This window comes from Saimiri boliviensis, chromosome 2, assembly GCF_048565385.1.
Source record: "Saimiri boliviensis isolate mSaiBol1 chromosome 2, mSaiBol1.pri, whole genome shotgun sequence".
Taxonomy (NCBI): Eukaryota; Metazoa; Chordata; class Mammalia; order Primates; family Cebidae; genus Saimiri; species Saimiri boliviensis.
The window spans coordinates 62845652-62871599 of NC_133450.1; the positions used below are offsets into that span (position 1 = coordinate 62845652).

A 25948-nucleotide genomic window follows, 5' to 3' on the forward strand; every position below is an offset into this window, starting at 1 on the left:
TGGTCTCGATCTCTTGACCTCATGATCCACCCGCCTCGGCCTCCCAAAGTGCTGGGATTACAGGCTTGAGCCACCGCGCCTGGCGCAGAATCTGTTATTCTTTAGTATCATTAATATCTGCAAAGTTGCCTTCCCAGCAGACACTTCCAGTGTCTACACGGTCCCTTTTCCTCTGGGTGGCAGTGATGATGGGCCTGAGCCTGTTATGAGATGCTTCATTCCTAGCCTCTCTTGCAGTGGGGGTGCCCATGTTGTGTGCACTTCTAACCAGTGAGACATGACGGGAGAGAGAGTTTCTTTCTTTCTTTTTTTTTTTTGAGACAGTCTTGCTTTGTCGCCCAGGCTGGAGTTCAGTGGTATGATCTCGGCTCACTGTAACCTCCGCCTCCTGGGTTCAAGCAATTCTTATGCCTCAGCCTCCTGAGTAGCTGGGATTATAGGTGTGTGCCACCATACCCAGCTAATTTTTGTATTTTTAGCAGAGGCAGGTTTCACCATGTTGGCCAGGCTGGTCTCAGACTCCTGAGCTTAAGTGATCTGCCCACCTTGGCCTCCCAAAGTGCTGGGATTACAGGCATGAGGTACCACGCCCAGCTGGGAAACAGTGTTTCTTCTCTTACAAAAGGTTAGCTGTTTTGCCCTGGCCCCTTCTTCCTGCCTTCCAGATACTTAGTGTATCAGGAGCTTTGGCAGCTCTTGTGACTATGAGATGACAGGCATGTGGACAAAGGTTTACCATGGCGAGCATGGCAGAATAGAAGCTTGAAAGGAGCATGGATTCTTGCTGACGTCAAGCTGTTGAAACACCCGAGACCCCACTCCCTCCTAATGTTCTGTCCTTACGACTAAAGCCATTTTTAGTCAGCACTTAAAATCAGACACATCTTTGCTCATGATTCTGAGCTTGTCAGAATTGTTTTTTCGTTACACTAAAACTAAATGCATCCTTGGCATAAGGACTGGCCATGATTGAAACAAAACTTTGAAGGCCAAAGGTGCGTGCCAAAGAGAAGGATGCTAGTGCTTTGAGTGTAAGAAAGCATTGATGTAAGAAGTGTGGGTGCCCAAGAGGATGACCATCAGGCGTCCTGTTCATGTGGGCATGTTATGCCAGAAAACAAATCACACCCTGTTAGGAGAAAACTTAAAGCCTCATGAATGAAAAATCTTCAGGAAATGTCCAGAAATAGAATTTATTGGCATGTATGTCTCAGAAGGTCCAGAGATAGGCCCGGCAGATTTCAGCCCATGAAGGACTCAAATATATTGTCTTCAGAAATATTTCTTCACTTTTCAGGCTCTTTCTTTGTGAGTTATTTTGGGTGGTCTTGTACCAAGTCATGTGAAACTGGTTGCCCGCAGCTCCATCCCTTGGGCTTCAGAGCCCCGCAGGAAGCAGATGTTGGGCTGGCTGGGGCTGGCTGGCTCTGGCTGGCCTGGCTTGGGTCACATCTGTATTGTGCTTGCCTCCTAGGACTGCCATAACAAGGCACTGTGAACTGCATGGCTTAAGAGAACAGAAATCCATTCTCAGTTCTGGAGGCTGAGAGTTGGACTCAGGGTGCCAGCAGGGCCTTGCTCCCTCTGAAGCCCTGAGGGGAGGAAGCTTCCTTGCCTCTGCCAGCTCCTGATGGTCCCACGGCACCTTGGCTGTGTCAGGACTGCCGCAGTCTCTGCCTCCATCCTCATTTGGCCATCCCTATCTGGGTGTCTGCGTCTGCACGTGGCTTTTTCCTTTTCCTATAAGGACACTAGTCATATTGGATTAGGGCCAACCTAATGACCTCATCTTAACTTGATTATATCTGCAAAGACCCTGTTTTCAAGTGCAGTCACATTCGTAGGTCCTAGAGGTTAGGACTTCAGCTTATCTTGGTGGAGGACAAAGTTCAACCCGTAAAAGCCGTCCCTGAGCCAGCCACTTTGGTCTGGATGACATGAGACTCTAGCTGGCCAGGCCTGTATCACCTGCCCACCCCGAAGTGAGTGTGTGGGTCAACCCCCTGGAATTATGTGGCTTGAATGTTGGGGAGGAAGGTTCTCCAGGGGAACTAAGTTGAGGGCAGGCCTCAGATGGAAACTTGGCAAAAGCAGCGGTGGCGGTAATGGTTTACCAGCAGCCCGGCTTGACCTGAGGCCCCAGCTTTCCAGTCCAGAGTGGTCCATTGGTCTGACTCTTTGCTCCAAGTTCAGTCCTCTCTTTCCCGACTTCCATTCTTTGATCTGGGGGAGGGGGCACTTAGTTCAGTTGGAGGTAGATGGAGAGGGAAAGGAGACCCAAAGCAGGGAGGCCCTTGTGATTTCCCTACTGGCCGCCTGCTCTGGGCTGGAGCATGGGCGTCAGACAGCCTTATCCCTGGGCTGCATGTGCGGCCTTGTGGGGTTCCACGAGCAGAGTTTCTGATGCGGGGACACAGCCTGGTCAGGTTAGCTAGTGACTGAGCTTTGATGATAATGAACCATTGTTTGCTGCTTTTTTTTTGAGATGGAGTCTTGCTCTGTCACTGGGCTGGAGTGCAGTGGCGTGATCTCAGCTCACTGCGGCCTCTGTCTCCCAGGTTCAAGCAATTTCCTTGCCTCAGCCTCCTGAGTAGCTGAGACTACAGATGCACACTCTAATTTTTTGTATTTTAGTAGAGACGGGGTTTCACCATGGCCGGGATGGTCTCAATCTCCTGACCTTGTGATCCACCCACCTCGGCCTCCCAAAGTGCTGGGATTACAGGCATGAGCCACCGAGCCCAGCTGTTTGTTGCTTCATTCACTAGTTTTTCAGCTGCTGTGGGAGAAGGCTCTGGAAGTGTGCAGTCCACAAGAAATGGAAAAACACTGATCCCCTGATTCTGTCCCGTGCTTTCCAGTTGACCACTCATTTGGAGATGTTTCTGTTTGCTTGCTTGCTTGTTTGTTTTTTCCCTCCAGGCTGCTGGGCCATCCCTGCCTACCCAGCCTTTTTCTGAAGGTCCAGAGCACTTAGGAAAGTCTGAGCACTAAATCGCATCCTGCCTAACCACCATATCCCGTGTGTATGTCTTATCTCCTTTATGACAGGGACATGGTTCATAGTTGCCTTTATCTGGAGCATATCGGGCCATGTGGGAGAGGAAACCAGGCCGACCCTGTGCAGACCTTGCTGTGCCCACCATGGGGCCCCGGGTAAGCGCTGGTTTTCTGAGCCTCAGTTTCCTCCCCCTCAGAATAGAAAATGGGAGTAGCACTAATGGTTGACATTTTTCTCAACCAAGTTCCTGTGAGCGGGTTTGTGCATGCCCGGGACCTGAGTCCTGGCCACAGGAAAGTCCTGTTCGGAGCTTGTGGTCACCTGGGCGATGAGGTCAAGATGCTCTGAGAGTTAGGATGGAGGGGTGTGGCTTGACTGCCCCAGACCACGCTGCAAGGTTTCCAGAAGAAAACTGCGGGGATGGGGTCAAAGAGGACCCTGTGTGTGCCTGGTGAGGGCGTCAGGCCCAGCTCAGGGACCAGGGGTGGACCCGTCCCACCAGGGCAGTGAGCCACTTCAGGAGGCAGTGAGCCACGAGTGTGGAAAGGAAGCCAGACACAGTGTGAGTCCTTGTCTAGGGGAACTGGGGAAGCCGTAGAAGGTTTTTAGGTAGTTGAGGAAAGGTATTCTGGCAGTTGTGGCCCAGAGTGGATGGGTTGTGTCCAGGCTAGAAACTGGATCCTGATAATAGTTTTGAAACAGTAAATAAATAACAAAAAGTCTGAATTAGAGAGTATAGCTTAATTTTAATTACTGGTCCTTGTTAATTAGTTCTCTGATTGCATGTAAGCCAAGGTCTCTAATTGGATTTTTTAAGATAGGGTCTGGCTGTGTTGCCCAGGTTGGAGTACAGTGGCTATTTCAGAGATGCAGTCATAGCACACTGCAGCCTTGAACTTCTGGGCTCGAGTTATCCTCCTCTCACCTCAGCCTTCTGAGTAGCTAGGACTACAGGCCTCCACGCACAGCCTCGAATTGGTTTTTAAGTGCTGTCACATGTTGCAAGGAGACCCTCCACCTGCTGTGTGCTAACCTTCCCCCATCTTGGTGATTTGTTGTAGAGCCTCTGTTATGGGGCAGGGGCAGCATAGCCTCCTTCCAGCCTCCCAGTCTGCAGCAGTGCTCTTCGGGGTCACCACGGGACTTGAATTAAAAGGCCACTCTGGCCGGGCGTGATGGCTCAAGCCTGTAATCCCAGCACTTTGGGAGGCTGAGGCGGGTGGATCACGAGGTCAAGAGATCGAGACCATCCTGGTCAACATGGTGAAACCCCGTCTCTACTAAAAATACAAAAAAATTAGCTGGGCATGGTGGCGCGTGCCTGTAATCCCAGCTACTCAGGAGGCTGAGGCAGGAGAATTGCCTGAACCCAGGAGGCGGAGGTTGCAGTGAGCCGAGATTGCGCCATTGCACTCCAACCTGGGTAACAAGAGCGAAACTCCGTCTCAAAAAAAAAAAAAGGCCACTCTGACCTGGCCTCTGGTTTCCTGGCAGGCCGAATGGACTGGCCCTTAGGCGCTGCAATAGCAGAGCTGCCTATTGGCAAGGACAGGGGCCTGAGGGCTTGCCCAGAGGGGTAACTGGCCTCTGCTTATTTGTGAGAGGTGAAGCTTGGAGGTTTGGTTTGATTTTGAGGCCCTGTGCCTGCAAGGGCAGGGAACCGGTGCCTGGTGACTTGGAACTAAGGCACACACTTCCATTTCAGACTCAAAGGCGGCATGGCATTGGTCTGCAAAGTCAGGGATCTGGTTCTTTAAGGTAGATCTTATAGGATGGAGCCCTTAAGTGCCCCTTTCTTCCTGATCTGACAGGTCCTAGAGCCCTGGGCCAGGATCCCTGGTGCTAAGCCCTATCAGGTAGGTGGGGAAAGGGCATTTAAGACTCTCACCCTGCTGAGATCTAACCTAAAGAACCACAACCTGACTTTCAGCCCATGCCAGTCTGTCACGGTGTCTTGGTTTTTCTTGCTTCTTCCTCTTTCTCCTTTGCTAGCCTTGGTGCTTGCAGTGGCCCTTCTGGCCAGGCCATAGACAGAAGCCACACCCTTCTTCCCTGTCTGTCATGTTGCTGTCCCCTGGGCCACTGCCCCACCTCCTCCGAGATCTGCTGCCCCACAGAGTTGGGTGATCGTTGTGCCACATTGGTCAGTGACTCCATCTGGGTCAGTCCCAAGGGCTTGCGTGACTGGCTCTCAGCCCTTTACCTGGGGGGCCCAGTGGCTCATCCATGGTGCTTGAGTTCCAGAGTTTCCATCTGCTGCCAGGCCGAGAGCAGCATCCTCACCAGGTTCACAGCCAAGCAGGTGGGCAACAGTGTTCAGCCTAGGCTTTGGTTTAATTTTTATGCTGGACTTTCTCAATAATCGCTAGCACAGCCTTATTCATGGTCCCTTCCTTGTGTCTGGATTTCAGCTTCCCCATCTCTGCAGAGGGTGTTGGACCATATTACGCATGGGTGACTCAGATATACCTGGGCCCGCATGCAACCTGTTTGGCCCACACAGGAATTTTATGTTCTTCCCTTTGACATTGTGGCCAGTGTTTAAGCTGGTTGCCCTTAGGCCCCACCATTCTCTGTTGTCCCGCACCACTGGCCTCATGGTTTACATTTGCTCTGTAGGCGCTTCAGTTTGTGACCCTCGGTTTGCTCCTAGGTCCCCTCCTCACATGCCGCGGCCACCTGAATTCCTCAGTACCCTCTGGATCTGGCTTCCCAGGGTGATGGGTCAGAAAAGAGGGAGACTAGAGCCTAGCCATCCACAAGCTGGGTTCCAGAATGGTTAGATTTGAGGACTCTGGGGAAGGGAGAAGATTTTTCATTTACTCAGAACACAAGGTAGTGGACTTGGGGCAGTAAAGGTCTCAGGAACAGAGTTGAAACCAGAATTGTTAAAGATGCATATTGGGTCTTCAGGTGGGTGGCGGGAGAGGAAGGGTGGGCTTGTGGTGTGGGAAGGGCCCCCCGCAGGATGTCGGCCCTGCCACTGATGAGGGCAAGGAGAGTGGCAGCCTGGGCATGATATGTGCCTGGAACAGGCCCCGCCAGCCTTGGGGCCCAAAGATTGTGGTGTAATCCAAGCTTGTTTTAATCAAGCCACAGATAAGAATGAGCCTCCTCCCAGCCAGGCTCAGGCTGGCTGTGGCCTGAGTGCACATTCCTGCCTGGTGCACTCTGTTCTGCATGTAGGTGGGGCCAGGCGGGGGGGCTGCCCTGCTGCCTTGGACCCAGGATGGCATTTCTCCTGCTTGACAGGGATGCTTGGAATTTCCTGTTGGAAATAGCCCCAAAGGAAAGAGTGTCTGGTGGGTTGAGCTGGCGTGTGTTCAGTGCTTTCTGCAGTGACCCCAGAGAGCAGTGGGCTTTTGCAGTCTCTACTCTGCTATCTTCGGCTTTCCCACTGGTGTTTCCTGCCCTCAGAAATCCACCTGCCCCACTAGGGAGCACTCTCCTTTTCTCTTCTCTCCTCCGTCTGTGCACATAAATTGGGGTAGATTTCAACCTGACCTCCATAGCTCTGTGATCTTGGGCAAGTCATTTTGCTTCTCTGAGCCCCAGCTTTGGGTTCTGTGTGTGCTGTGAAACCACCTGTGGCCAATCCTGTGTCAATATTTTTTACCAATGACAAGAAGTTTCTAAGGGTTTTCCCCAAAGTGTGGGCCTCTCTGGGGAGCTGGCAGTAGCTGGATGAGAAAGAGTTTGGACTTCAAGTCAATTTGTAGGGTTAATATTGCAACTTTTAAAAAAATGTGAGACAGTCTTACTCTGTCACCCAGGCTGGAATGCAGTGGTGCAGTCTCGCCTCACTGAAACCTCCGCCTCCTGGGTTCAAGCAATTCCCCTGCCTCAGCCTCCTGAGTAGCTGGGATTATAGGTGCACACTACCACACCTGGCTAATTTTTTTTATTTTTAGTAGAGACAGAGTTTCATCATGTTGATCAGATTGGTCTCGAACTTCTGACCTCAAATGATCTGCCTGCCTCGGCCACCCAAAGTGCTGGGATTTACAGGTGTGAGCCACTGTGCCTGGCCAAGATTGAAACATGAATCTCCTTCTTCTTATCTGAGGCCCTTCTCCCTTTCTTTGCTCACCAGTTCCTCCCTCTGAGCGCTGCAGCTACCGCACAAACCCCCAGTGCCCTGTCAAGCCCAGCAGGACATGCAGGTGGAGCCCTGGCCTGAGTTTTAGATCTTGGCTTCAAAGTTGCATTAGGTCCAGCTCTACCTTGTCCCAGTTCCCAGCCCTGTCCCTTTTAGGTGTGTCTGATCAGCACCCTCAAAACTAGAGAGATCGCGGCCTCAAACAAATCCTTTTGGCAGGGTTTTGGTGACCCGAACATGTGCCAGGCATGTTCCAAAACCCTCAGCATCAAGGCCCACGCAGGGATTAAGGTCGAAGCTGCTTGGCTGGGGCGAGAGGGACTGTCTCTGTTCTTAGCCACTTTCTGTTCATATATGGCTATCATTCACTGAGTGAACATTGATTAGAACAGCAGCGTGACAGAGCAGAGAAAACATGTTTCCCATTTGCTATACCTGTGTTGGAATCTTGGATTCATTACTGTGAAATTCAGGACATTTGAGTCATTTGTTTTCTAGAAGGTTTATTTTCTTAACTTATAAAATGACTTGGTTTGTACCTCCTGTAGTGGATGTGGTGAGGACCGGGTGATAGGAAGTCTGTGAGGACCCAGCATGGCACCTCCACATGGCAGCTGTGTGGTAGGTGGTCACTGCTTTTGTCATTTTGTAGGTGGCCCTTAGGATTAGAAACTGTGGGGGACACAAGCTGGGTGAGATAGGTCCTTGCTACCAGGAGTATATGGTCAATGGGGAGCTGCAGGATAGATTGGCTGTGTTTTGGGAGGTCCTAGCATCTGACCCCCTCCCAGTTTACATCTGAGCATTCACTTCCATATGTATCTTGGAGGCCAGAAAGGAAGGGCCAGGAACTCTCATCACCTGTAGTGCTGGGTGTGGGCACAGGACTGGGGTCTGCCAGCCAAACCCGCCGCCTGGTGCTGGGATTCAGGAAGCAGGACAGAGAGCATTCGTCACCATGGCTCAGTGGCAGAGGCAGGTGCCAGATGGGAAGCTGAGCTCTGTGTGCCCGGGTGTGGGCTGGGCAGGGGTCTTTGCCTGCCTGCCTGCCTGCCTGCCTGCCTGCCTGCCTGCCTGCCTGCCACTGGGACCACTTTTCACGGTGCTTCTCTGAGCAAACAGCCTCCCTGGCAGGGGCCTGATTTCTGAGTGTGGCTCTCCCAGCTTCCTGTTTTCTGACCTGTACAGTGACCTTTTAGTGAGGTACTTTGCTGCTCAGGTCAGCCCCAGGAGGGTTCTGGTGTTCACATCCCAGAACCTACTGGTCTCTGGGCCTCAGAGTAACTCATACTGAGAGGAGGGAAGGATTCCCAGGCAATGTTGTGCAGAGAGAGCAGGGTTGCCACTTCTGCCTGCAGGGAAGAGTCAAAGATGACTTCCTGGAGGAGGGGCATTCGAAAGGTACTTTATAGGACTGAGGGCCTGGAGGGAGAAGGTTCAAATCCTGGCTTGGCAGTGGCAGCCTGGCCCTTACCTTATAGCCCTTGAAATGTAAATGCCACTAGTACCTGTGGGATAGGGCCTTTGTGTGGAGTAAACATTTGAGGACAGTGCCTGGCTAATCTCTGATCAAAATAGGCCCCCTCCTGCCAGGGGATTAGGTTCTTGATAGTTGTTAAGACCAACCATCTCCCCGCAAACTCTGTTTTGATGGGGAGTGGTAGAGTTATGTTGGGGGGCTTCTGCTCTGAGCTCAGTGCATAGACATCCTATCTTGTTGAATGTGCCTGACCCCTTGAGATGTAGGTAGGATCCTTCCTTTTTTACAGGGGAGAAGACGGGGCCTTAGTGAGGTTGTCGTTCCCTGGGCCTTCCATCCAGGTGATGGGGCCAGGACCTTGCTTCTAGCTCTCCTGCCTCCCAAGCTTGGCTGTTCCTACAACCTCCTATGGCCCCACCCAGAGGGAGTCAGTCCCTGGAGAAAGAGAATGGCAGTGACCCAGAGTGGGCACAGATCTACTTCCTGCTCAGGGAGTGCCTGGCGGCCTCCTACCGGGGTGGTGGAGCGTTGAACGTCCCCTTCAGGGAAGGCTGGGAGCTTACCAGGTCCTGAGGAAGAGGAGGGACTGCGTGCAGGAAGCCCTGAAGCACAAGCCAACTTAGCATTTGGGGGAACTCCAAGTATTTCATGTGTACGGTGTCTGTGGGGTGCCTGGCAGGGGTATTGGGCTAAGCAGTGTGGCAGGGGACCCTGTGTGCTCTGGCCAGGGGCCTGGACCTCATTCTGTTGGTGGTGGGGGCCCATGCAAGTGGGGATTGGCAAAGTGGACCAACACTGCCTCTCCTCCCCTCCTCTCTCCTCCCCTCCTTTCCCCTCTCTTCCCCTCCCCTCCCCTCCCCTCCCCTCTCTTCTCCCCCTGCTGTGTCCTTGTACCCCAGGCCACAGTGAAGGACATTGGTCCCAGGCCCTGCTTTCGTAGGAGGAAGCAAAGCCCTGCTTTGTGTAGCTGGAGCCCAGGCTCCCCATTGTCCACCCTGACATAGACCCTCTGCGTCCTCATTTATCTGGCCTGTAAGTGGCTGTGAAGTCTGTCTTGCTTCTCCTCCCAGAGAAATTGTGAGTATAAAAAGCCTGCCAGACGTGTGGATATGCGGTTTTAAAGATTAAGGCAGTTTAACCAAAAAGAACAAAACATTGCCTGAGTTAATAGAAGCGGCACTGGGCGTTCTTCCCGTCAGCCTGAGTTGGAGGTGGGGTGCCTCCTAGCAGGGACTGGCAGGGGCACCAGCGTACGCTCTGACCTCATCCAGAGAGTTTCCGGGTACTCTGCACAGTGGGACACCCTCTGGAGGAGGCCTTGTGGGGAGGGCAGAGGGCTAGTAAGAACATTCAGTGGCCTTGGAGAAGCCAAGGTGCTATTTGTCCCCTCCCACCCACCCTGAACTTCGTGTGCTGAAACTGACAGCAAGGAAGGCTTGGCAGGGAGAACTCCCAGTTTAGCTCCTCGAGTGTTGTTGAGGCTGAATACCAGCTGACAGCTGGCTGGCCTGCTGGGGGGTGTGGGGCTGAGGACCGCAGTGACTTGTCACAGTGACCCTGTGAGGTGTAGGTGTGTCTGGTCTCCCATTCAGTGGTCATGGAAGCACAGTGGGGTTTCAGTGACCAGCTAGGTCTGCAAGCAGCAGAGTCAAGATTCCAGAATCTGCGGTCTGACACCAAGCACCTTTGTTTTGTAGAGATACAAAGTCTTTAGCAGGCACAGGGTGGAAGAGGAGGTTTTTGTTAATTTTTTTGTAGACAAGGGATCTCGCTGTGTTGCCCAGGCTGGTCTTGAATTCCTAGGCTCAAGTGATCCTCCTGCCTTAGCCTCCAAAAGTGCTGAGATTACAGGCGTGAGCTACCATGCCCGGTGAAAAAAGAGGAGGCGTTTTGTTGACATGGATTGGGAGAAGTTTGAGCAGCTGAGAAGGCAGAGAACAGCCTCTGTAGAACAAGCAGGTAGAGGGTGTTTCTGGGTATCGGGTGAGCGTGGAGTGAAGGGGAGAGGGAACCCGAAGCATGCTGGCGCCAGAGCCTGTGCAAAAGGCCTGTGCCTAGAACATTCTGGGTGTCATTTAGTAGGAAAGGGGAAGTCAGTGGTGGACTTTTGAGTTTGGCAGCACCCCCATGAGAGCTGGGCGTCTGTAGGTGGATGTTGTAGTCACGGCAGCAGGATCAGCGGTGGTGGCAAAGGGAACTTACTCCCATCTTTTGGGGCTCAGTTCAGAGAAAAATTGAGTAAGAAATAGGTCACAGGTTTTAGGAACAGTATTAGAGTATCTTATTTTCTGGCATGTCCACGGAATGCCATTTTCTACTGGATGCCTTTTTTAGATATTTGCTTGGAGCTTATGTCCTTGTATTCAGAAGAATGGTTTTCCAGTGTTAAACATATATCTGGTCTGGCACGGTGGCTTACACCTGTGATCCCAGCACTTTGGGAGGCCGAGGCAGGTAGACCAGTTGAGGTCCTTGAGGTCTGGAGTTGGAGACCAGCCTGGCCAACATGCAGAAGCCTCGTCCCTACTAAAAACACAAAAATTAGCCAGGTGTGGTGGCACACGTCTGTAATCCCAGCTACTCGGGAGGTTTCTCCAATTGTGGCCTCCACTCCCTGAAGCTCTCGCAGTTACTGACATTGGGCTCCTGGGCAGGGCATATCTCACTGACGCTACCATTGCTTTTGTAGGAGAATCACTTGAACCCAGGAGGTGGAGGTTGCAGTGAGCACATCTTGCACCATTGCATTCCAACCTGGGCGACAGAACAAGACTCTGTCTCAAAAATAAATAAATAAATAAAATAAACATGTATCCCACTCTTCTTTCCCCTCTAAAAGAGAGTATATGTATATAATTTAATAATTTTTTTGTAATTTATAACTGTACGATTAAAAAAATATTAAAAGGTAGGAAATTGATTAAATAAATTATGCTTGATTTACCTTTTAATGATAATGCTTTAGAAGAATATGCAACCTTGGCTGGGCGCGGTGGCTCACGGCTGTAATCCCAGTACTTTGAGAGGCTGAGGCAGGTGGGTCACCTGAGGTCCGGAGTTTGAGACCAGCCTGGCCAACATAGTGAAGCCATGTCTCTACGAAAAATACAAAAATTAGCTGGGTATGGTGGTGCATGCCTGTAATCCCAGCTACTTGGAAAGCAGAGGTTGCAGTGAGTCAAGACTGTACCATTGCACACCAGCCTGGGCAACAGAGCAAGACTCCATTTCAAAAAAACAAAGAATATGTAATGTCACAGGAATATGTTCACTATAGCTTGTTAATTAAAAAGTAGGATCCAGATGTTTGTGTAGTATAATTTCAGTTTTAGCAATGATATATATATTAAAAACTTGGAGGGGTATGTTATATAATACAAATGTTATGGCCTAGCTCTGAGATTAAGTTAAAAATTTTCAGTTCCTGAGTAAGTAACTGAGAATATAAACATCTCTTACAATGGATATACAGTAATTTGATCAGACAAAAAGACAGTTTTTTGAAAAGCTGCATTACTTTGTAGACACGGCCGGTATCTTTCCGTTCTGCCTGAGTCTCACCATCTCCACTGCAGAAGGCAGCTGGGTCACGTTCAGGGTTCGCAGGGCCCCAGGTGGCACTCCTCTGTCTTCCTTGTCTTTGGCATCCAGATCACACCTCGTCTGGAAGCTGAGCTTGAATCTCAGCCGCAGGCTTGCCAGTGGGAGTTCCTGAGTCCTGGGCCTGGCCTTGGACTCCAGTTGTGAAGTGGAGCCAGCCTGGCAGGTGGCTGCTCAGATGAGAATGTAAGGTGTGTCTAGGCTGCTGGGGCCTGAGGCTACGTCCTGAAGCTTCCCTGGGCCTTCAGCCAGTGGCTGCTGTTTATTCCAGCAGTGAAACCCAACCATCACATTCCTTGAAATACCTTTAATAACTCTTACTAAATTTTGAATTTTCAGTGAGTTTGGCCTTGACCATCTGAAGGAAAGGCAGGCAGCCCCCCCCCAACCCCCCCCGCCCCACACACCCATGGTGAAAGGCAGGATCTGACGTCCTGGGCTGAGAAGTGCTGGTCTTCTTTTTTCCTGTCAACACTACCCCGTTGACCATGCAAGGGGCGTGGAGATGCCATTGTCTCGGCTCAGGAGGTTTGCTGCGGTCAGGGGCTTCCTGTGTAGGCCCCAGGGAATGGGACTGGCCTGGCTCAGAGCAGGAGCCACCCAGGGTGCAGGGGAACAGCCTTCCAGGACTTCCCCGGTCCAGCTGCCTGGCCCTGCGGGCTCTTCCGAGGACAGAGCCCTGACAAGAGAGGGTCAGCGGCCGAGAAAAAAGGAGCGTTACTAGGGGGTGGGGCCAGGGGAACAGCCAGGGTATTGTCGCCCAGCTGGGAGGCTCTGTGTGTTCTGTGGCTTTCCCAGCTCCCCGATAGTTACAGGCACTGAGGTTTGGGGCTTCCACCCTCTGATAACAGGTTGGTCCCTTTCTGGTAGCTGCCAGCATCTCTCATCCCTTCACTGCTCTGCTCTGGGAGGATTTTTCTTAGCATTTCCGAGTTCTGGGGGCCGCATCCTCCCTCGCCCTCCCCTGTTTATTGAGATGAGTGGGAGAGAAGGTGGTGCGGGCTGTTGGTAATGATCCCAGAGCCTGGAGAATAGGGGCAGTGTTCCTGGGCGAGAGCTGTCACCCGGCCCCTGGGGTGCTAAGCCTGATGAGTCATGAGGGGTATGGGCCTCAGAACGCTGGGGAGACTGGCTGGGCATTGGGGGATGTGGGGAGCCTGCCACCAGCAGACATTGAGAGCCGCGGGGGTCAGATGGGACACATGCTCCCACCAGCCTCTTGGAGGAGGTCACGTGTTTGCCATTGGTGGCTGTGTCTGACACGTGGGAAAGCACTGTAAATACTGAGGAGACTGTCACGTTTACTCTCTCAGCGTCTTTGGTTTATTTTAAACCTCAGTGAGATGTTGGCAATTCTTCTCACGCTGTCACAGAGCATGATCTTGTGGCCTCGATGGCATGTACTTTAGACATTGCAGTCCACTACAGCGTGCAGTTCTTCTGGGGCAGGGCTCGTGACTACAGCAGGACAGGGACAGTGTTCCTCCAGTTGTGGCCTCTGTTCCCCGCAGTCTTGAAGTTACTGACCTTGGGCTTCTGGGGAGGGGCAGGTCTCACTGACACAACCATTGCTTTTGTAGCCCTTTCTTGGAAGCGGTGGCCTTGGCCTTGGTGGGTACTCTCCACCTGTTTCTAAACTCGGAGGATGCCTCTCAGGAATGAGAAAATTTCAAATTAGTCATCGAGTGCTGGAGTCCAACTGGGAAGAGGCAACAACTTGGCACCACATACACCACCTGGGCCCACCACCTGCAGCCCAGGCTCTGGGCCTCTCTGCGTGCCTGGCGAGGCCCTAGACCCAGCTGGTTTCTGGTGGGAAGTGACAGGGCCAGTAACTGAAGCAGGAGGCTCTGGTCCAGGTGACGCCGGCAGGCTGAAACCTGTCTCTGCCATCTCCTGGTCTCCAGGAGGGTGAGGCGGCTGTTCACGGTGCTGCCAGGCACCAGGCCCTGGGCAACTGTGGTTGTTTCCATCCTGGGGCTTGTGCAACGCCTGGTAGACCACTGCCTCCCACTCACCAGTGTCAGAGCAGCCAGGCGGGTTTCTGCGGCCTGAGCCCCCTCCCTCCTGATAGTCCTGTTTCCTAGGCAACGCTGCATCTTTGGCCATCTGTTGACCTCCCATTCCCCTTGGCTTCTCAGTGCAGAATTTCCATAGCACATCGGTCTGCACTGGTGATCTCTGGTGTATGTGTACAGATATACACACCCATGGGAGATGAGGGAGGCGTCCCACTGTCCTTCAAGGCTCACCTTACCTGCCACCTCTTCTGAGTCAGCTTCTGACTGCCCCATGTGAATACCTATGCCTGCCTTTGTGTGCTCACTGCACTCTTTTGGGTCATTCTGAAAGAGCCTCCGTTTTATTTTGCCTCACCGGCCCGATGGCCAACCCTGTCTGCCCTTGAGGCCATCCCTGTCATCCTGCTGCAACAGTAAGTCCACAGCGGGGGCTTGGGTTCTATTTGTTGAATTAATGTTTCCAACGTAATGTGACCAAGGTCCCACAGATAGCAGCCTAGCGAGCTGAGAGCTCAGGTGAGGTCATCTGTGTGTTTCAGAGTGGGTGGTGGGCAGAGGACAGCAGGCTGTTGTCCTGAAGCCTCCAGAGCCTAGCGGAGAAGAAGGACCCAAAAGAAGGAGGTGTGTGTACCTAGTAGGACTTGCTTTGTAGGTGTGGGTGCCCAGAGGCCAGGTTGGAGGGAACCATTGAAACCTGGATCTTGTAGTGCAGGCCCACACGGTGCATAGCCCCCTGGGCACTGGCAGTGCCCACTGCCCATGTGTGCTGGGGCCATGCCAGCCTTCTCTGCTGCCAACCTGGCTTCACTACCCACCCTCAGTGGGCATGGCTTCCACTTCCATCTCAGTTTCTGCTTCGCCCTTGCTTAGTGGGTCATTATGTGCCCACTTTGCCCACATAGACTTTCACTGAGTTCCCACCTTCACGCAGGACGTCCTAGGGGCACCCAGGGGCACCCAGGTAGCTCAGGCCAGCCTGCCCTCTAGTGGGGAGCACAGTAGACAGATCTCCTAGCCCAGGGGAGCCAGCTATGGTGGAGCCTGCCTCCCCATTCCATTCTTAGAGAGGCCTCGGGAAAGCACAGGAATACAAGAGTGAAGGCACGGACTGGGCAGAGGGTCCAGAGTCGCCCTCTGAGCAGGCCTGTAGGGTCCCCAGAAGAGTTTTCTGGGTCAGAATCAAGAGACTTAGGAGCCTGTTTGCATCCTGTGAGCCCAGTCACTTTGCCTCTGGTTGGGGTAGGTTTTCCAGAACATTTTCCCGCTCCGACAGAGAGAGGGAAGGTGGTTGCCATGGGAACCCCCGGCTGCTGCAGGTGCTGTGTGGCTGACGCCACCTCCCAATTCTGCGTGTTTTGGGCAGGATGTGGGGGAGGCCACCTGAGAGGAAGGTGTTGGGCAGGGCTTACCATGACCCACTGGGAAGTATTAGATGGCTTTTGGAGCTCACACTTTGGATAGGGTGCTGCGGGTCTCAGGCATCAGAGTTCACTCTTTCTCCCCCATTCCTGAGTTTGGAGAAAGGCTGCCAGCCAGTGCCTCAACCCTACCTGTCACCGGAAGGGGTCCTGTGTGTGCCCCCTGCCCCATTCTTAGTCCCCAGTCCCGAGTCCCACCGCCGCTGTGCTGTCCTGCTTCTCTTTCTGCCTCTTCCCCTCATGATTCCTGCCCTGACTGTAGCCCTAGCTGTAGCCCTCTCCACCTAGCAGAGCTGGTGCTGCCCGAGAGCCCTCCTGTGCCCACCACACACCCACATGCACATGCATCACATTTACACATGCCGTTCTCTTCCAGGACGAATCCTCCCTGGTTCCTGAGGCTCTGGGGACCAGTGGGTATGTGTCTGTCTCTCTCCAACGCGTCTTTCTCCTCTCTGCCTTTCCTTAGACACGTACCTCCTACCTCCTAGGTGACCTAGCTTCCTCCATGAAGCGCTCTTTGGTTTTCTTAGCAGAAGCCTCCTCTGCCCAAGGCTCCCACTGTTCCTCTATCAGGCCTGCCCTGGGACCCTCTCTCCCGGGTAGTCACTGTTGACTGATTGCTCATCAGCGTTCCCTCTCTAGACCCTGGTTCTGATGCCTGTGCCTAGCAGGGCTGGGCCCACAGGAGGTGCTGGGGAATGTAGGGGGGTGTCAGCTGCCGTGGGCCTTTGAGGAAACCTCCTTCCTTTAAGTTATTGCAGCAAGGCAGGGCAGCCCTGCACGTTGATGCAGCTTTTCTTATTCTTCTCCTTTCCACGAGGCTCACAGGTCACATGGCTGCTGCTTCAGAGTCACCGAGGTGCCACTGTGCCAACACACAGTTGGTTTATCTTAGTATCACCCCCCCCTCCCCCCCCCCCCGAAAACCTCCCTCCACCCCGTCCCTAGGACTGGCTGAGATGACCTTCGGTCCTACTCTCACCTGTAGGATTGCAGGAATAACAGATGACACTTAGTCACAGGCCTCAGCAAAATCTGGGACCCAACTGATTTGAATGTGCTGATTTCATGTGTAGACCCTGGGAAAACCAGTGCCTACACCTTTCTCAAGCCCTTGCAGGGCACTGGCACAGATCTGCTCTCACCCTGAGTCTCTCTAGGTGTCTGTGTGTCCACCCCTTCTCAGCAGCTCACAGCTGCTGCCCAGGGAGATGAAACCCACCAGCTCCTTTGCCAAAGGGCTCACCCCCAAGAGAAAACTGCTGGCTTTGCAGGGTGCATGATCTGATTTGTCTGGCCTTTGTCCCCAGTTTCTCTGAGCAGCTGCTCAGAGCTGTGGCATACGCTGCAGTCTGCAGAGTGCAATGGCCCCATCATGAGTCCCAGCGACTCACCAGGGTCACAGCCAGAGCGGGGTGGATGTGTGCCCTCCTGGATGAGGCTAATCGGAAGATATTCAAGGGCATCAAGCTGCCCCGCCCAGCATGGTGTGTACCTAGTCCCCGGGGGACTTCCTTCCATCAAGGGTGCGGCAGGTCAGATGTGGGTCAGTAAATTTCTGTGACCTGGCAGCATTCTCTGGAATTCTCCCAAGTGAGGACGCAAGGGTTTCAGTGTCAGCTTCTTCCCCTCTGCAAATCTCCATGTGCATGAACATATCAAAGTACCTGAGAAGTCCTGCAGCAAAGCTTCTACTTAGCTTGACACAACCTGGAGCCTTTGCAAATGATTTTGAGTACTGAACTTCCGCTTTTCATACAGTGTTTAAGAAAAATGTTAATGCTTTATTATTATTATTATTATTATTATTATTACTATTATTATTGAGGAGTCTTGCTTTGTCGCCCAGCCTGGAGTGCAGTGGCGCAATCTCAACTCACTGCAGTCTCTACCTCCTGAGTTCAAGTGATTCTCCTGCCTCAGCCTCCCAAGTAGCTGGGATTGCAGGCATGTGCCACCATGCCCAGCTGATTTTTGCATTTTTAGTACAGATGGGGTTTCACCGTGTTGGCCAGTCTAAGCCACCACGCCCAGCTCCATTACTAATACTGTATCAAATACCAGTTTGGAAACTGCCTCAAGGAATGCTCTCTTTGGATTGGAAAGCAATGAATATAGAAAGAGTACAGCTTCAGGGCTTAAATAATAATCTGTGCAGGCTTTGTAGGAATCTGAGTCAGAGTTTCCCCTCCTTATTGTTAAAAAGGATGCATAGAAAATGTTTTTGGCTTGGAGAATTCTTCGCCACTGTAGCTGGGGCTGCCAGTTGCCATTCTAGGGGGAACATGGAGATGAAGCAGACATTGAGATATGTTTTTTGTTGTCAGCAAAAATAAACATCTCAGGCCAGAAACCAGGACGGGGAAGGGAGAAGTTTGGGGACATGAAGTTGGAATCTCACTTGGGGATGGGCACTTATTCTCGTACCACCACCTCTTGCAGCCAGCAACCAGGAGGCCTTTGTGGGAACTGGGACCCTCGTTAAAGCCCAGGCCCCCAGGTTCCAGACAAGGGAAATGATGGCTTGAGTTCCCACGGCAAGTCAGCGCCAGGCTCCTGACCCCTGGCCTGCTGCCCTCTTGGAAGCATCATGGTTTCCGAAAAGCTTACCTAAGCCCCTTGTTCTGTGAGGCCATAAACATGGCAGCTGCCATGTATGAAGGGCTTACAGGCTATACCAGGCAATATGCTGATGCCTAACCTGTGTTAACATCCACAGCAGTCTCTCCAAAGGGACTGAGGCATCTGACTCCCTCACTCATGGTCCTTTGCTAACTTCCCCGACTCTGAGGACACTGACTCCTAATCGTGCTCCACCTCTTTATCCCCCGTCCCCTGTACCCACGCTAGCCTCCTCTGCTCAGGACCCTGCACTTACCCTCTTCTTATTGAGAACATTCTTCCCCAGGTCCCTCCTGGGTCTTCTTGCCCAGGCCTTCCTTAGAGAGGCCTTGGATTCATTTGCCAGTGCTGATGTCACAAAGGGCCACAAACTGGTCAGCTTAAATAGCGGAAATGCACCCCTCCCTTTCTGGAAGCTAGAAGTCTGAGATCCCACTCGGGGCTCCTGAGGCGTCTCTCTCTGCTGGGGGTGAATCGCCAGCTGTCTTCGGTGTTCCTGGGAACGTAGAAGCATCACCCTAAATCTCTGCCTTCATCATGATGTTTCTCCTTTGTGTGGGTCTGTGTCTAAATTTTGCCACCCTACTCTGGTGTGACCTCTTCTTAACAAGTGTCGTCTGCAAAGACCCCATTTCCCAGCAAGGTCACGTTCAGAGGTACTGGAGGTTATGACTTCAACATACCGTTTTTTTGGGGAACACGGTTTAGCTCATATGAGGCCTTCTCCGATGAGTGCCCCCTTGCCCGTCATGCCCTCTGCACTTCGTTGCTATTGCAGCCCTTGGTGGCACCCACAGTCATTTCATTTACTTGTTTGTTGTCTGTCTGCTGCACTAGGGTGTGAGTATGAGCACAGAGGACTGGGACCTGGTGGTCATCTTCACATTGTATCTTCAGAGCTTAAGCAATGCCAGGCACAAAATTACTCTGTTCACTTAATCACTCAATGAATGAGTGTGTGAGTGAATGAATGAATCCATGAATGCATGAATGAAAGGAAACACAGCCCCTGAAGCAAGTACTATTGTCTTCCCCACCCATCACTCACACAAACTGAGGCTTTGAGAAAACCAGAGCAGAGTAAAGAACAGGCTTTTGTGTGTGATTCATGAAGCAGTAACGCTTTCTCTTTTATTTACCTCTTGGATAAAGGGCAGAAGCAAGAAGGGTGGCTGTGACTGCATTCTTGATGTTTTCAGAGTTTGTCAAGTGGGACATGTCACCTCATTTTATTTTCGTACATTCTCCAGTCAGCTCTAGGGAGTGTAAATGTGGAGTGCCGCTCTCACAGCCTCAGTTCCCACGTTTGCATTGGGAGTGCAGCACGCATTGCACGCTAACTTTGTGCTTACCATCTGGGAGGGAAGTTGGGAACCGGGTGGTTCAGTGCTGGATCTGAAATCCTCTGTGGGAAGTGCGGGGAGACAGGGTAGTCGGGTGTCTGGAAGCGGGTAGCAGCCTTTGAATTGATCTGGCTGAGAGCTCAGATAGAATTCCATCCTCCGCCACAGCACATGTGTTCAGCTTTGGGACAGTCACATGTGGCGCCCCGAAGGCTGTCTGCTGGGGACTGTTAGTGGCTTCCTCTGTTACCCTCACCTTGTCCACTCTCTTGGGCCTGGGAGGGTCAGCATCTGTGACTGTCCGATCCTCGCTATGCTTGGTTCTAGAGGAAGGGGCCTGCAAGATGGACTGCTTGGGAGGATGAGTCAGGCTCAGGAAGCCGTGCCGGTGACCAAGGGTGGTGGCTCCTCCCCTGCCTTGTGTGTGCTTGTTGTCAGGGCATCTTCGGCCCTCAGGGGTCGTGGCCTGCCAGCTTGGCTGAAAGCATAGTTGCCTGGAGCCTCTGTGCGTCTTGGGCTTCCTGTGGCCCATGTCTCCTCTCGGCAAGGTGCATCCTGGGGCTGAAGGTAGGGTGGCTCCAGTGTCCTTTCTTGCTCTGTTGCCCAGAGACTGCTTGATTTTTCTTACTCTGCCAGGCCCAGGGCATGTGTGGCTTATTCCTGGGGCTACTTGGGACGTAGTGGAATTCTTTAACCAGAAGATTCTCCATGAGCTCTGCGGAGCACCTTCCCCAGCATACCCCCCAGAGTCCAACACAGACATAACTAAGCTGGGGGTCCCCAAGGGTCCAGGCCCCAGGTGGAGATGAAGGGTTGGCAGCGTGGGGTGGTGGCTGTCGGGAAGGGAGGGTAAGAAAACATGGGCCTGCTCCTTACTGTCAGCGACCTTCCACGAGTCCCGTCATCTCGTCGTACCTTCATTGTGTCAGTGTAAGCAAGGGATGACACATCCTCGGAGCGGTGGGGGTATGAATGCTCAGCACATACTGTATCGATAGGTGAATGGTATTAATCTCTCCAGGCTTGGGGAGTCAATTCAGTCCATGTTTGCTGGTTCCTGGAACAACTGGGCACAGTGCCAGGCCACATAGGAGCCACAGGGAGGAATAGGACATAGTCCCTATCCTTGGTGAGGGGACACAGGCTAAGAAGAACTCTCTGCAACTCATCAGCAGGGTAAGCTCAGTCAGCATGAGCCTCTCTGCTCTCCCTGAGTAGGCACCACAGTGGGGAGGCAGTGCAGTGTTCTCAGTGGGAGGGAGGAGCCGTGGCCCCACCATCATGCCTGGGGTGCTGAGGCTTAGATATGCCCAAGCTGAACCTGAAGGCAGCTACTGTTTGGCATTGGAGGTGGGAGATCCAGTGGGAACTATGATTGATGAGGTTCTGGAGGGTCTGAGAGCTGACAACCGCTTGGGGAGGGTGTCTGCAGGGGGCCTGCCCTGGGCCAGGCTTAGCGCTAAGACTTCACCAGCACTGTCTCATGGAATGCTGGTGGCAGTTGTCATTGGCTCTCTTGTACCAGTGAGGAAATGGTGTCTTAAGGGGGTTGAAGGTCACTGACTGAAGGCCCAGGTCTGCCCACAGCTGCCTCCGCTTCTCCATTGCTTCCATGACCTGAGACTTGAGTTCCAAGGCCGTCCTTGGCATAGGCACACGAAGAGCGGGGCCTGGGGAGAGACTGTCCTGGCTGGAGTGCTCGTCAACAGGCAGAGCGAAGGTGCCAGAACAGGCTGCCCTGGTACCTCCAGGGATTGGTTTCCTGCTCATGTCACAGTCCAGTGGAGACCGGTGGCTTCTCCAAGCAGTGACTCAAGAATCTGGGTTCACTCCATCAGGTTATTCTGTCTTCCATCAGTCACATGAATGGGGTCTAGGGAAGGCACACCGTTCATCATACACTTGAACTAGCTTGGCCTGGAAGCACTCAGTACGTCTGTTCCCATTCTGTTGGCCAGGAGGCATCCTGTGGCTCCTGTGCATGTTTGAGGAAAATGGGGCATGTTGAGGAGCATGTGGCTGTGGGAGAGCAGCCTCTGGGTTTTTGCCTGGAGCCAGCAGGTGCCTGGGTCCACAGTGCCAATTTCTCACTGAGGTCCTCTCATTGCAGAAAGCCAAGGACCAGCCCCTTTTTTCCCCACTGCTCTCTAGGTGACTTAGAAAGTACTGAAACCTCAGGCCAGAGGTTGGAGAGAGGAGAGGCAGGATTCCTCGGGCACTGAGAGCAGGGAGGAGTTTACAGTGAGCCCCTTGTGATCAACTAAAGCGGCTGGGTCAGGTGGCCTTGGGTGAGACTGAGGTTGTCACGTGTGCCATTGGGTGGGAAAGAGGGCACCAGTTGGACAGCAGTGTAAATCATTTCTGTTTTCTGTTGCCAATTCTCTTGCTTACTCAGTGGCTATTGCACAGGCTCTGAGATCTGCAGAGGGGTCCTGAGAGGCACATGTACACGGATGTCCACATGCGTGCACACGTAGACATGTCCCTGTGTTGGAGCATCTGGAGTGTGGTTCTCCAGCTCTCTAGCCCAGAGTCTGCCCCACTGGTCCCCTCCCAGCTCCTTCATCATTAGCTATGTGGATGTCTTGGTGTCCCCATCTATACAATGGGAATAATAATCGGCTCTTCCTCACAGAGTCATTGAGATGATTTTTTTTTTTTTTTTCCTACTACTGGACATTGTGGTCATTTCAAAACCTGGTATTATTAATACTTATTTTAATATATAGAGTTGCTGTATACATTTTGGTCCTTGGAATAAATTCCCAAGAGTGCGATTGGTGGATCAAAGATTAACATATTGCTACATATTGCCCATTTGAATCACATAATTTTAAGGTCTTGTACAATGAGTTTTTATAAACCTTTTTTTTTTTTTTTTTTAAGAAGAGGAAGAAAGAGAAAGAGAAAGAGGGAGAGAGGATGGGGGTATTGCTTTATTGCCCAGGCTAGAATGCAGTCTAAATATGGGTATGCCTATAATTGTCTTTAATAATGGAGACATGAAAGAAAATGTGGGAAGAGAATAACAAACAAGGAGCCAACCAAGATTTCATTTAAACTTCTAAATTGATATGATGTGGTACTGATAAGAGTGTATATTTTGTGTATTTAAAGTGGAGAGTTCTATAAATGTTAATTACATTTACTTGTTCCAGATCTAAGTTCAAGACCTGAATATCGTTGTTAATTTTCTGTCTCATTGATCTGTCTAATATTAATGTTGAAGTCTCCCACTATTATTATGTGGGAGTCTAAGTCTCTTTATAAGTCCTATATGTCTAGGTATTCCTGTATTGGGTGCGTATATATTTAGGATCTTTAGCTCTTCTTGTTGTTGCATTGATCCTTTTATCATTATATAATGTCCTTCTTTGCTTCTTTTGATCTTTATTGCTTAATTGTAACTTCTGCTTTTTATTTATTTATTTTAGCTCTCTGTTTGGTTGGTAAATCTTTCTCCATCCCTTGTTTAGAGTCTTTGTGTATCCTTGAATGTGAGATGGATCTGGATGCAGCATACTGATGGGTTTTGGTTTTTTATTCAAATTGCCTGTCTTTGGATTGGGGGATTTAGTCAGTTTAAATTTAGAATTAATAATAATATATGTGAGTTTAATACTGTCTTTAGCTGGCTATTTTGTCCATTAGTTGATGTAGATTCTTCATTATATTGATGCTCTTTTTGATAATTTTTTTAGAAAGGCTGATACTGTTTGTTCCTTTCATATGTGTAGTAGTTCTTTCAGAAGCTCTTGCAAAGCAGGCCTGGTGGTGATGAAATCTCTGAGTGCTTGCTTATTCACAAAAAACTTTATTTTTCCTTCACATGTGAAGCTTAGCTTGGCTGGATGTGACATTCTGGGTTGAAAATTCTTTTCTTTAAGGATGTTGAATATTGGCCCCCACTCTCTTCTGGCTTGTAGGGTTTCTGCTGAGAGATCTGCTGTAAGTCTGATAGGCTTCCCTTTGTGGGTAACCTGACCTTTCTCTCTGGCTGCCCTTAGTATTTTCTCCTTCATTTCAACCCTGGTGAATCTGACGATTATGTGCCTTGGAGTTGCTCTTCTTGAGGAATATCTCTGTGGTGTTCTCTGTATTACCTGGAGTTGAATATTATCCTGCCTTACTAGGCTGGGAAAATTTTCCTGAATAATGTCCTGAAGCGTATTTTCCAGCTTGGATTCATTCTCTTCGTCACATTCAGGTACACCTATCAAGCGTAGATTAGGTCTTTTCACATAGTCCCATATTTCTTGGAGACTTTGCTCGTTCCTTTTTATCCTTTTTTCTCTCGTCTTGTCTTCTTGTTTTATTTCATTGAGTTGATCTTCGACCTCTGATATCCTTTCTTCTGCTTGATCAATTCGGCTGTTAAAACTTGTACATACTTCACGTAGTTTTTGTATTGTGTTTTTCAGCTCCATCAATTCACTTATTTTCCTCTCTAAATTTTGTATTCTTGTTGACATTTCGTCAAACCTTTTTTCAAAGTTCTTAGTTTCTTTAGATTGTGTTATAACAAGTTCTTTTAATTCAGAGAAGTTTCTTATTATCCACGTTTTGAAGCCTGCTTCTGTAATTGGAACCCACTCGTTCTCCATCAAGCCTTGTTTCGTTGCTGATGAGGAACTGGGATCCTCAGCTGAGGAAGAGGCGTTCTGATCTTGGGTATTCTCAGCCTTTTTTGACCGTTTTCCTCCCTTCGTTGTAGATTTATCCATCTGTGGTCTTTATAATTACCGTCTTTGTAATTGGGTTTCTGAGTGGACGTCCAACTTACTGATTCTCAGCGCCGAAATCTGAGCAACCCACTGCACCGACTAAATCAGCGGCGTTAAGATTGAGGGTGCTTTTCCGACTCTGCACCGAGAACCAACGCTCCGAGGCGCCGGCAAAACCGCCTCGCCGGTCACAAGAGTCGCGCTGGCGACCCGTGGGGCTCCTCCGCTGGGAATCTCCTGGTGCGTGAGCAACAAGAATTCATGTGAAGGTGTGGCGTCCTCTCCTTTGCGCTTTCAGTGGGAGCTACAATCCCGAGCTGCTAGTGATCAGCCATCTTGGATCTCTCCCCCCATTGAGATGATTAAGTGAGATAATTCATGTGAAGGTCTTAGAGCTGGGCTGGGTGCAAAATAGGTGCTCAATGGCTATTAGATTTTGGCTGGATTTGAATCTAAGCCTATCTGACTCTCAGATCCCAAATGTGTTCTTCATAGAGACTGCTCCATTGGTAATTTACAAACTTTCAGCAAGTAAATAAGACATTTCACTGGTTTTAAATTTCCAGGAGCATATGATGAGTTTCACCCTGATCCCACAAGCCCCCTGGTTCTCTCCCCCATGGTGGCTGCCCTTCTGACTGGTTTTGTGTGCACATCCCAAGACACTCTGTGCATATGCAGTAAGATCTCACTTAGCCTCTTTGATAGGTTCTTGAAGACTGTGACTTTAAATGAAATATATAATGAAACCAGTTTTTTTCTCATTGTTGTAAAAAAGTGACATTGAAGGAATTGATGTTATTTGAGGACCTGCTGTGCAATGACTCAGTTAAAGCCACACTTTCCAAGAACCTATCCCCCATGTTCAGTGAAGACTTTTGTACAAGCAAAAGTTGACTTTGTGTAACTCCTTTTCCCCATCCCTGTACATATTCTAGCGTGCTGTGCTCAGTGATCGGCACCTTCTTAGAGGTTTTTCCGTGTCACTACAGAAAGCACCCACTGTTCTTTTCTGTGGCAGCATGGTCTTCCACCATATGGATCATCATAAGTGATTCAGTCCCTTCTCAATGGACTTTTATTTAGTTATCAATATTTGACGATTATAAACAGTGCAGCAATGTGTGTGAGTACATATGTGGGGGAATGCACCCTGTGGGATCAGCTCCTGGGAGTGGGACTTCTGAACAAGAAAGGTTATGCATTTAAATTGTGACGGGGATTACCGACTTGCTGCCTGTTGAGATGGTTGAATTTGTATCCCCCCAGCCCTGGCCAACACAGGGTGCTATCCGTCTCTCTGACTTTCACCAATCTGGTACATATAAAATGGTATCTTAATTTAGTTGTAATTTACATTTGTTGTATGAATGAGGTTGAGTATTTTCTAATATTTATATGTTGGGAGCCATTTGTAATTAATTTTTTGTATGTACATTCAAACATATCTTTTGTTCATGGTTTCTATTGTATTAGGTTGCCTTTTTTAAAAAAATCAGTTTGTAGGATCTTATTATATTTGAGAGAGATTAGTCATTTGTGATATGAGCTGTAAACATAATATATGGTGTTCCCGGTTAAGGGGATGATCAAACCATGGGTTTCATAAATATAACTAATTCTCAGTCCATGTCCTA

General features: G+C 50.6%; 1 protein-coding gene across 3 annotated transcripts in view; it reads left to right on the forward strand.

The window, feature by feature from the left end:
- The window catches only part of ITPK1 (inositol-tetrakisphosphate 1-kinase), a 179689-nt gene that overhangs the window by 67451 nt on the left and 86290 nt on the right, over positions 1-25948 (forward strand). Inside the window, exon 1 of one of the 3 annotated variants that reach the window (XM_010350552.3) lies at positions 66-3156. The exons of 1 other annotated variant lie outside the window; for it this stretch is intronic. In XM_010350552.3, coding sequence (XP_010348854.3) covers positions 3094-3156 — 63 coding nt within the window. In that variant the 5' untranslated portion in view covers positions 66-3093. Of the gene's footprint in view, positions 1-65; positions 3157-9581; positions 9658-25948 lie in introns of those variants that run through there. One more of the 3 variants, XM_074393452.1, reaches the window with a different exon arrangement.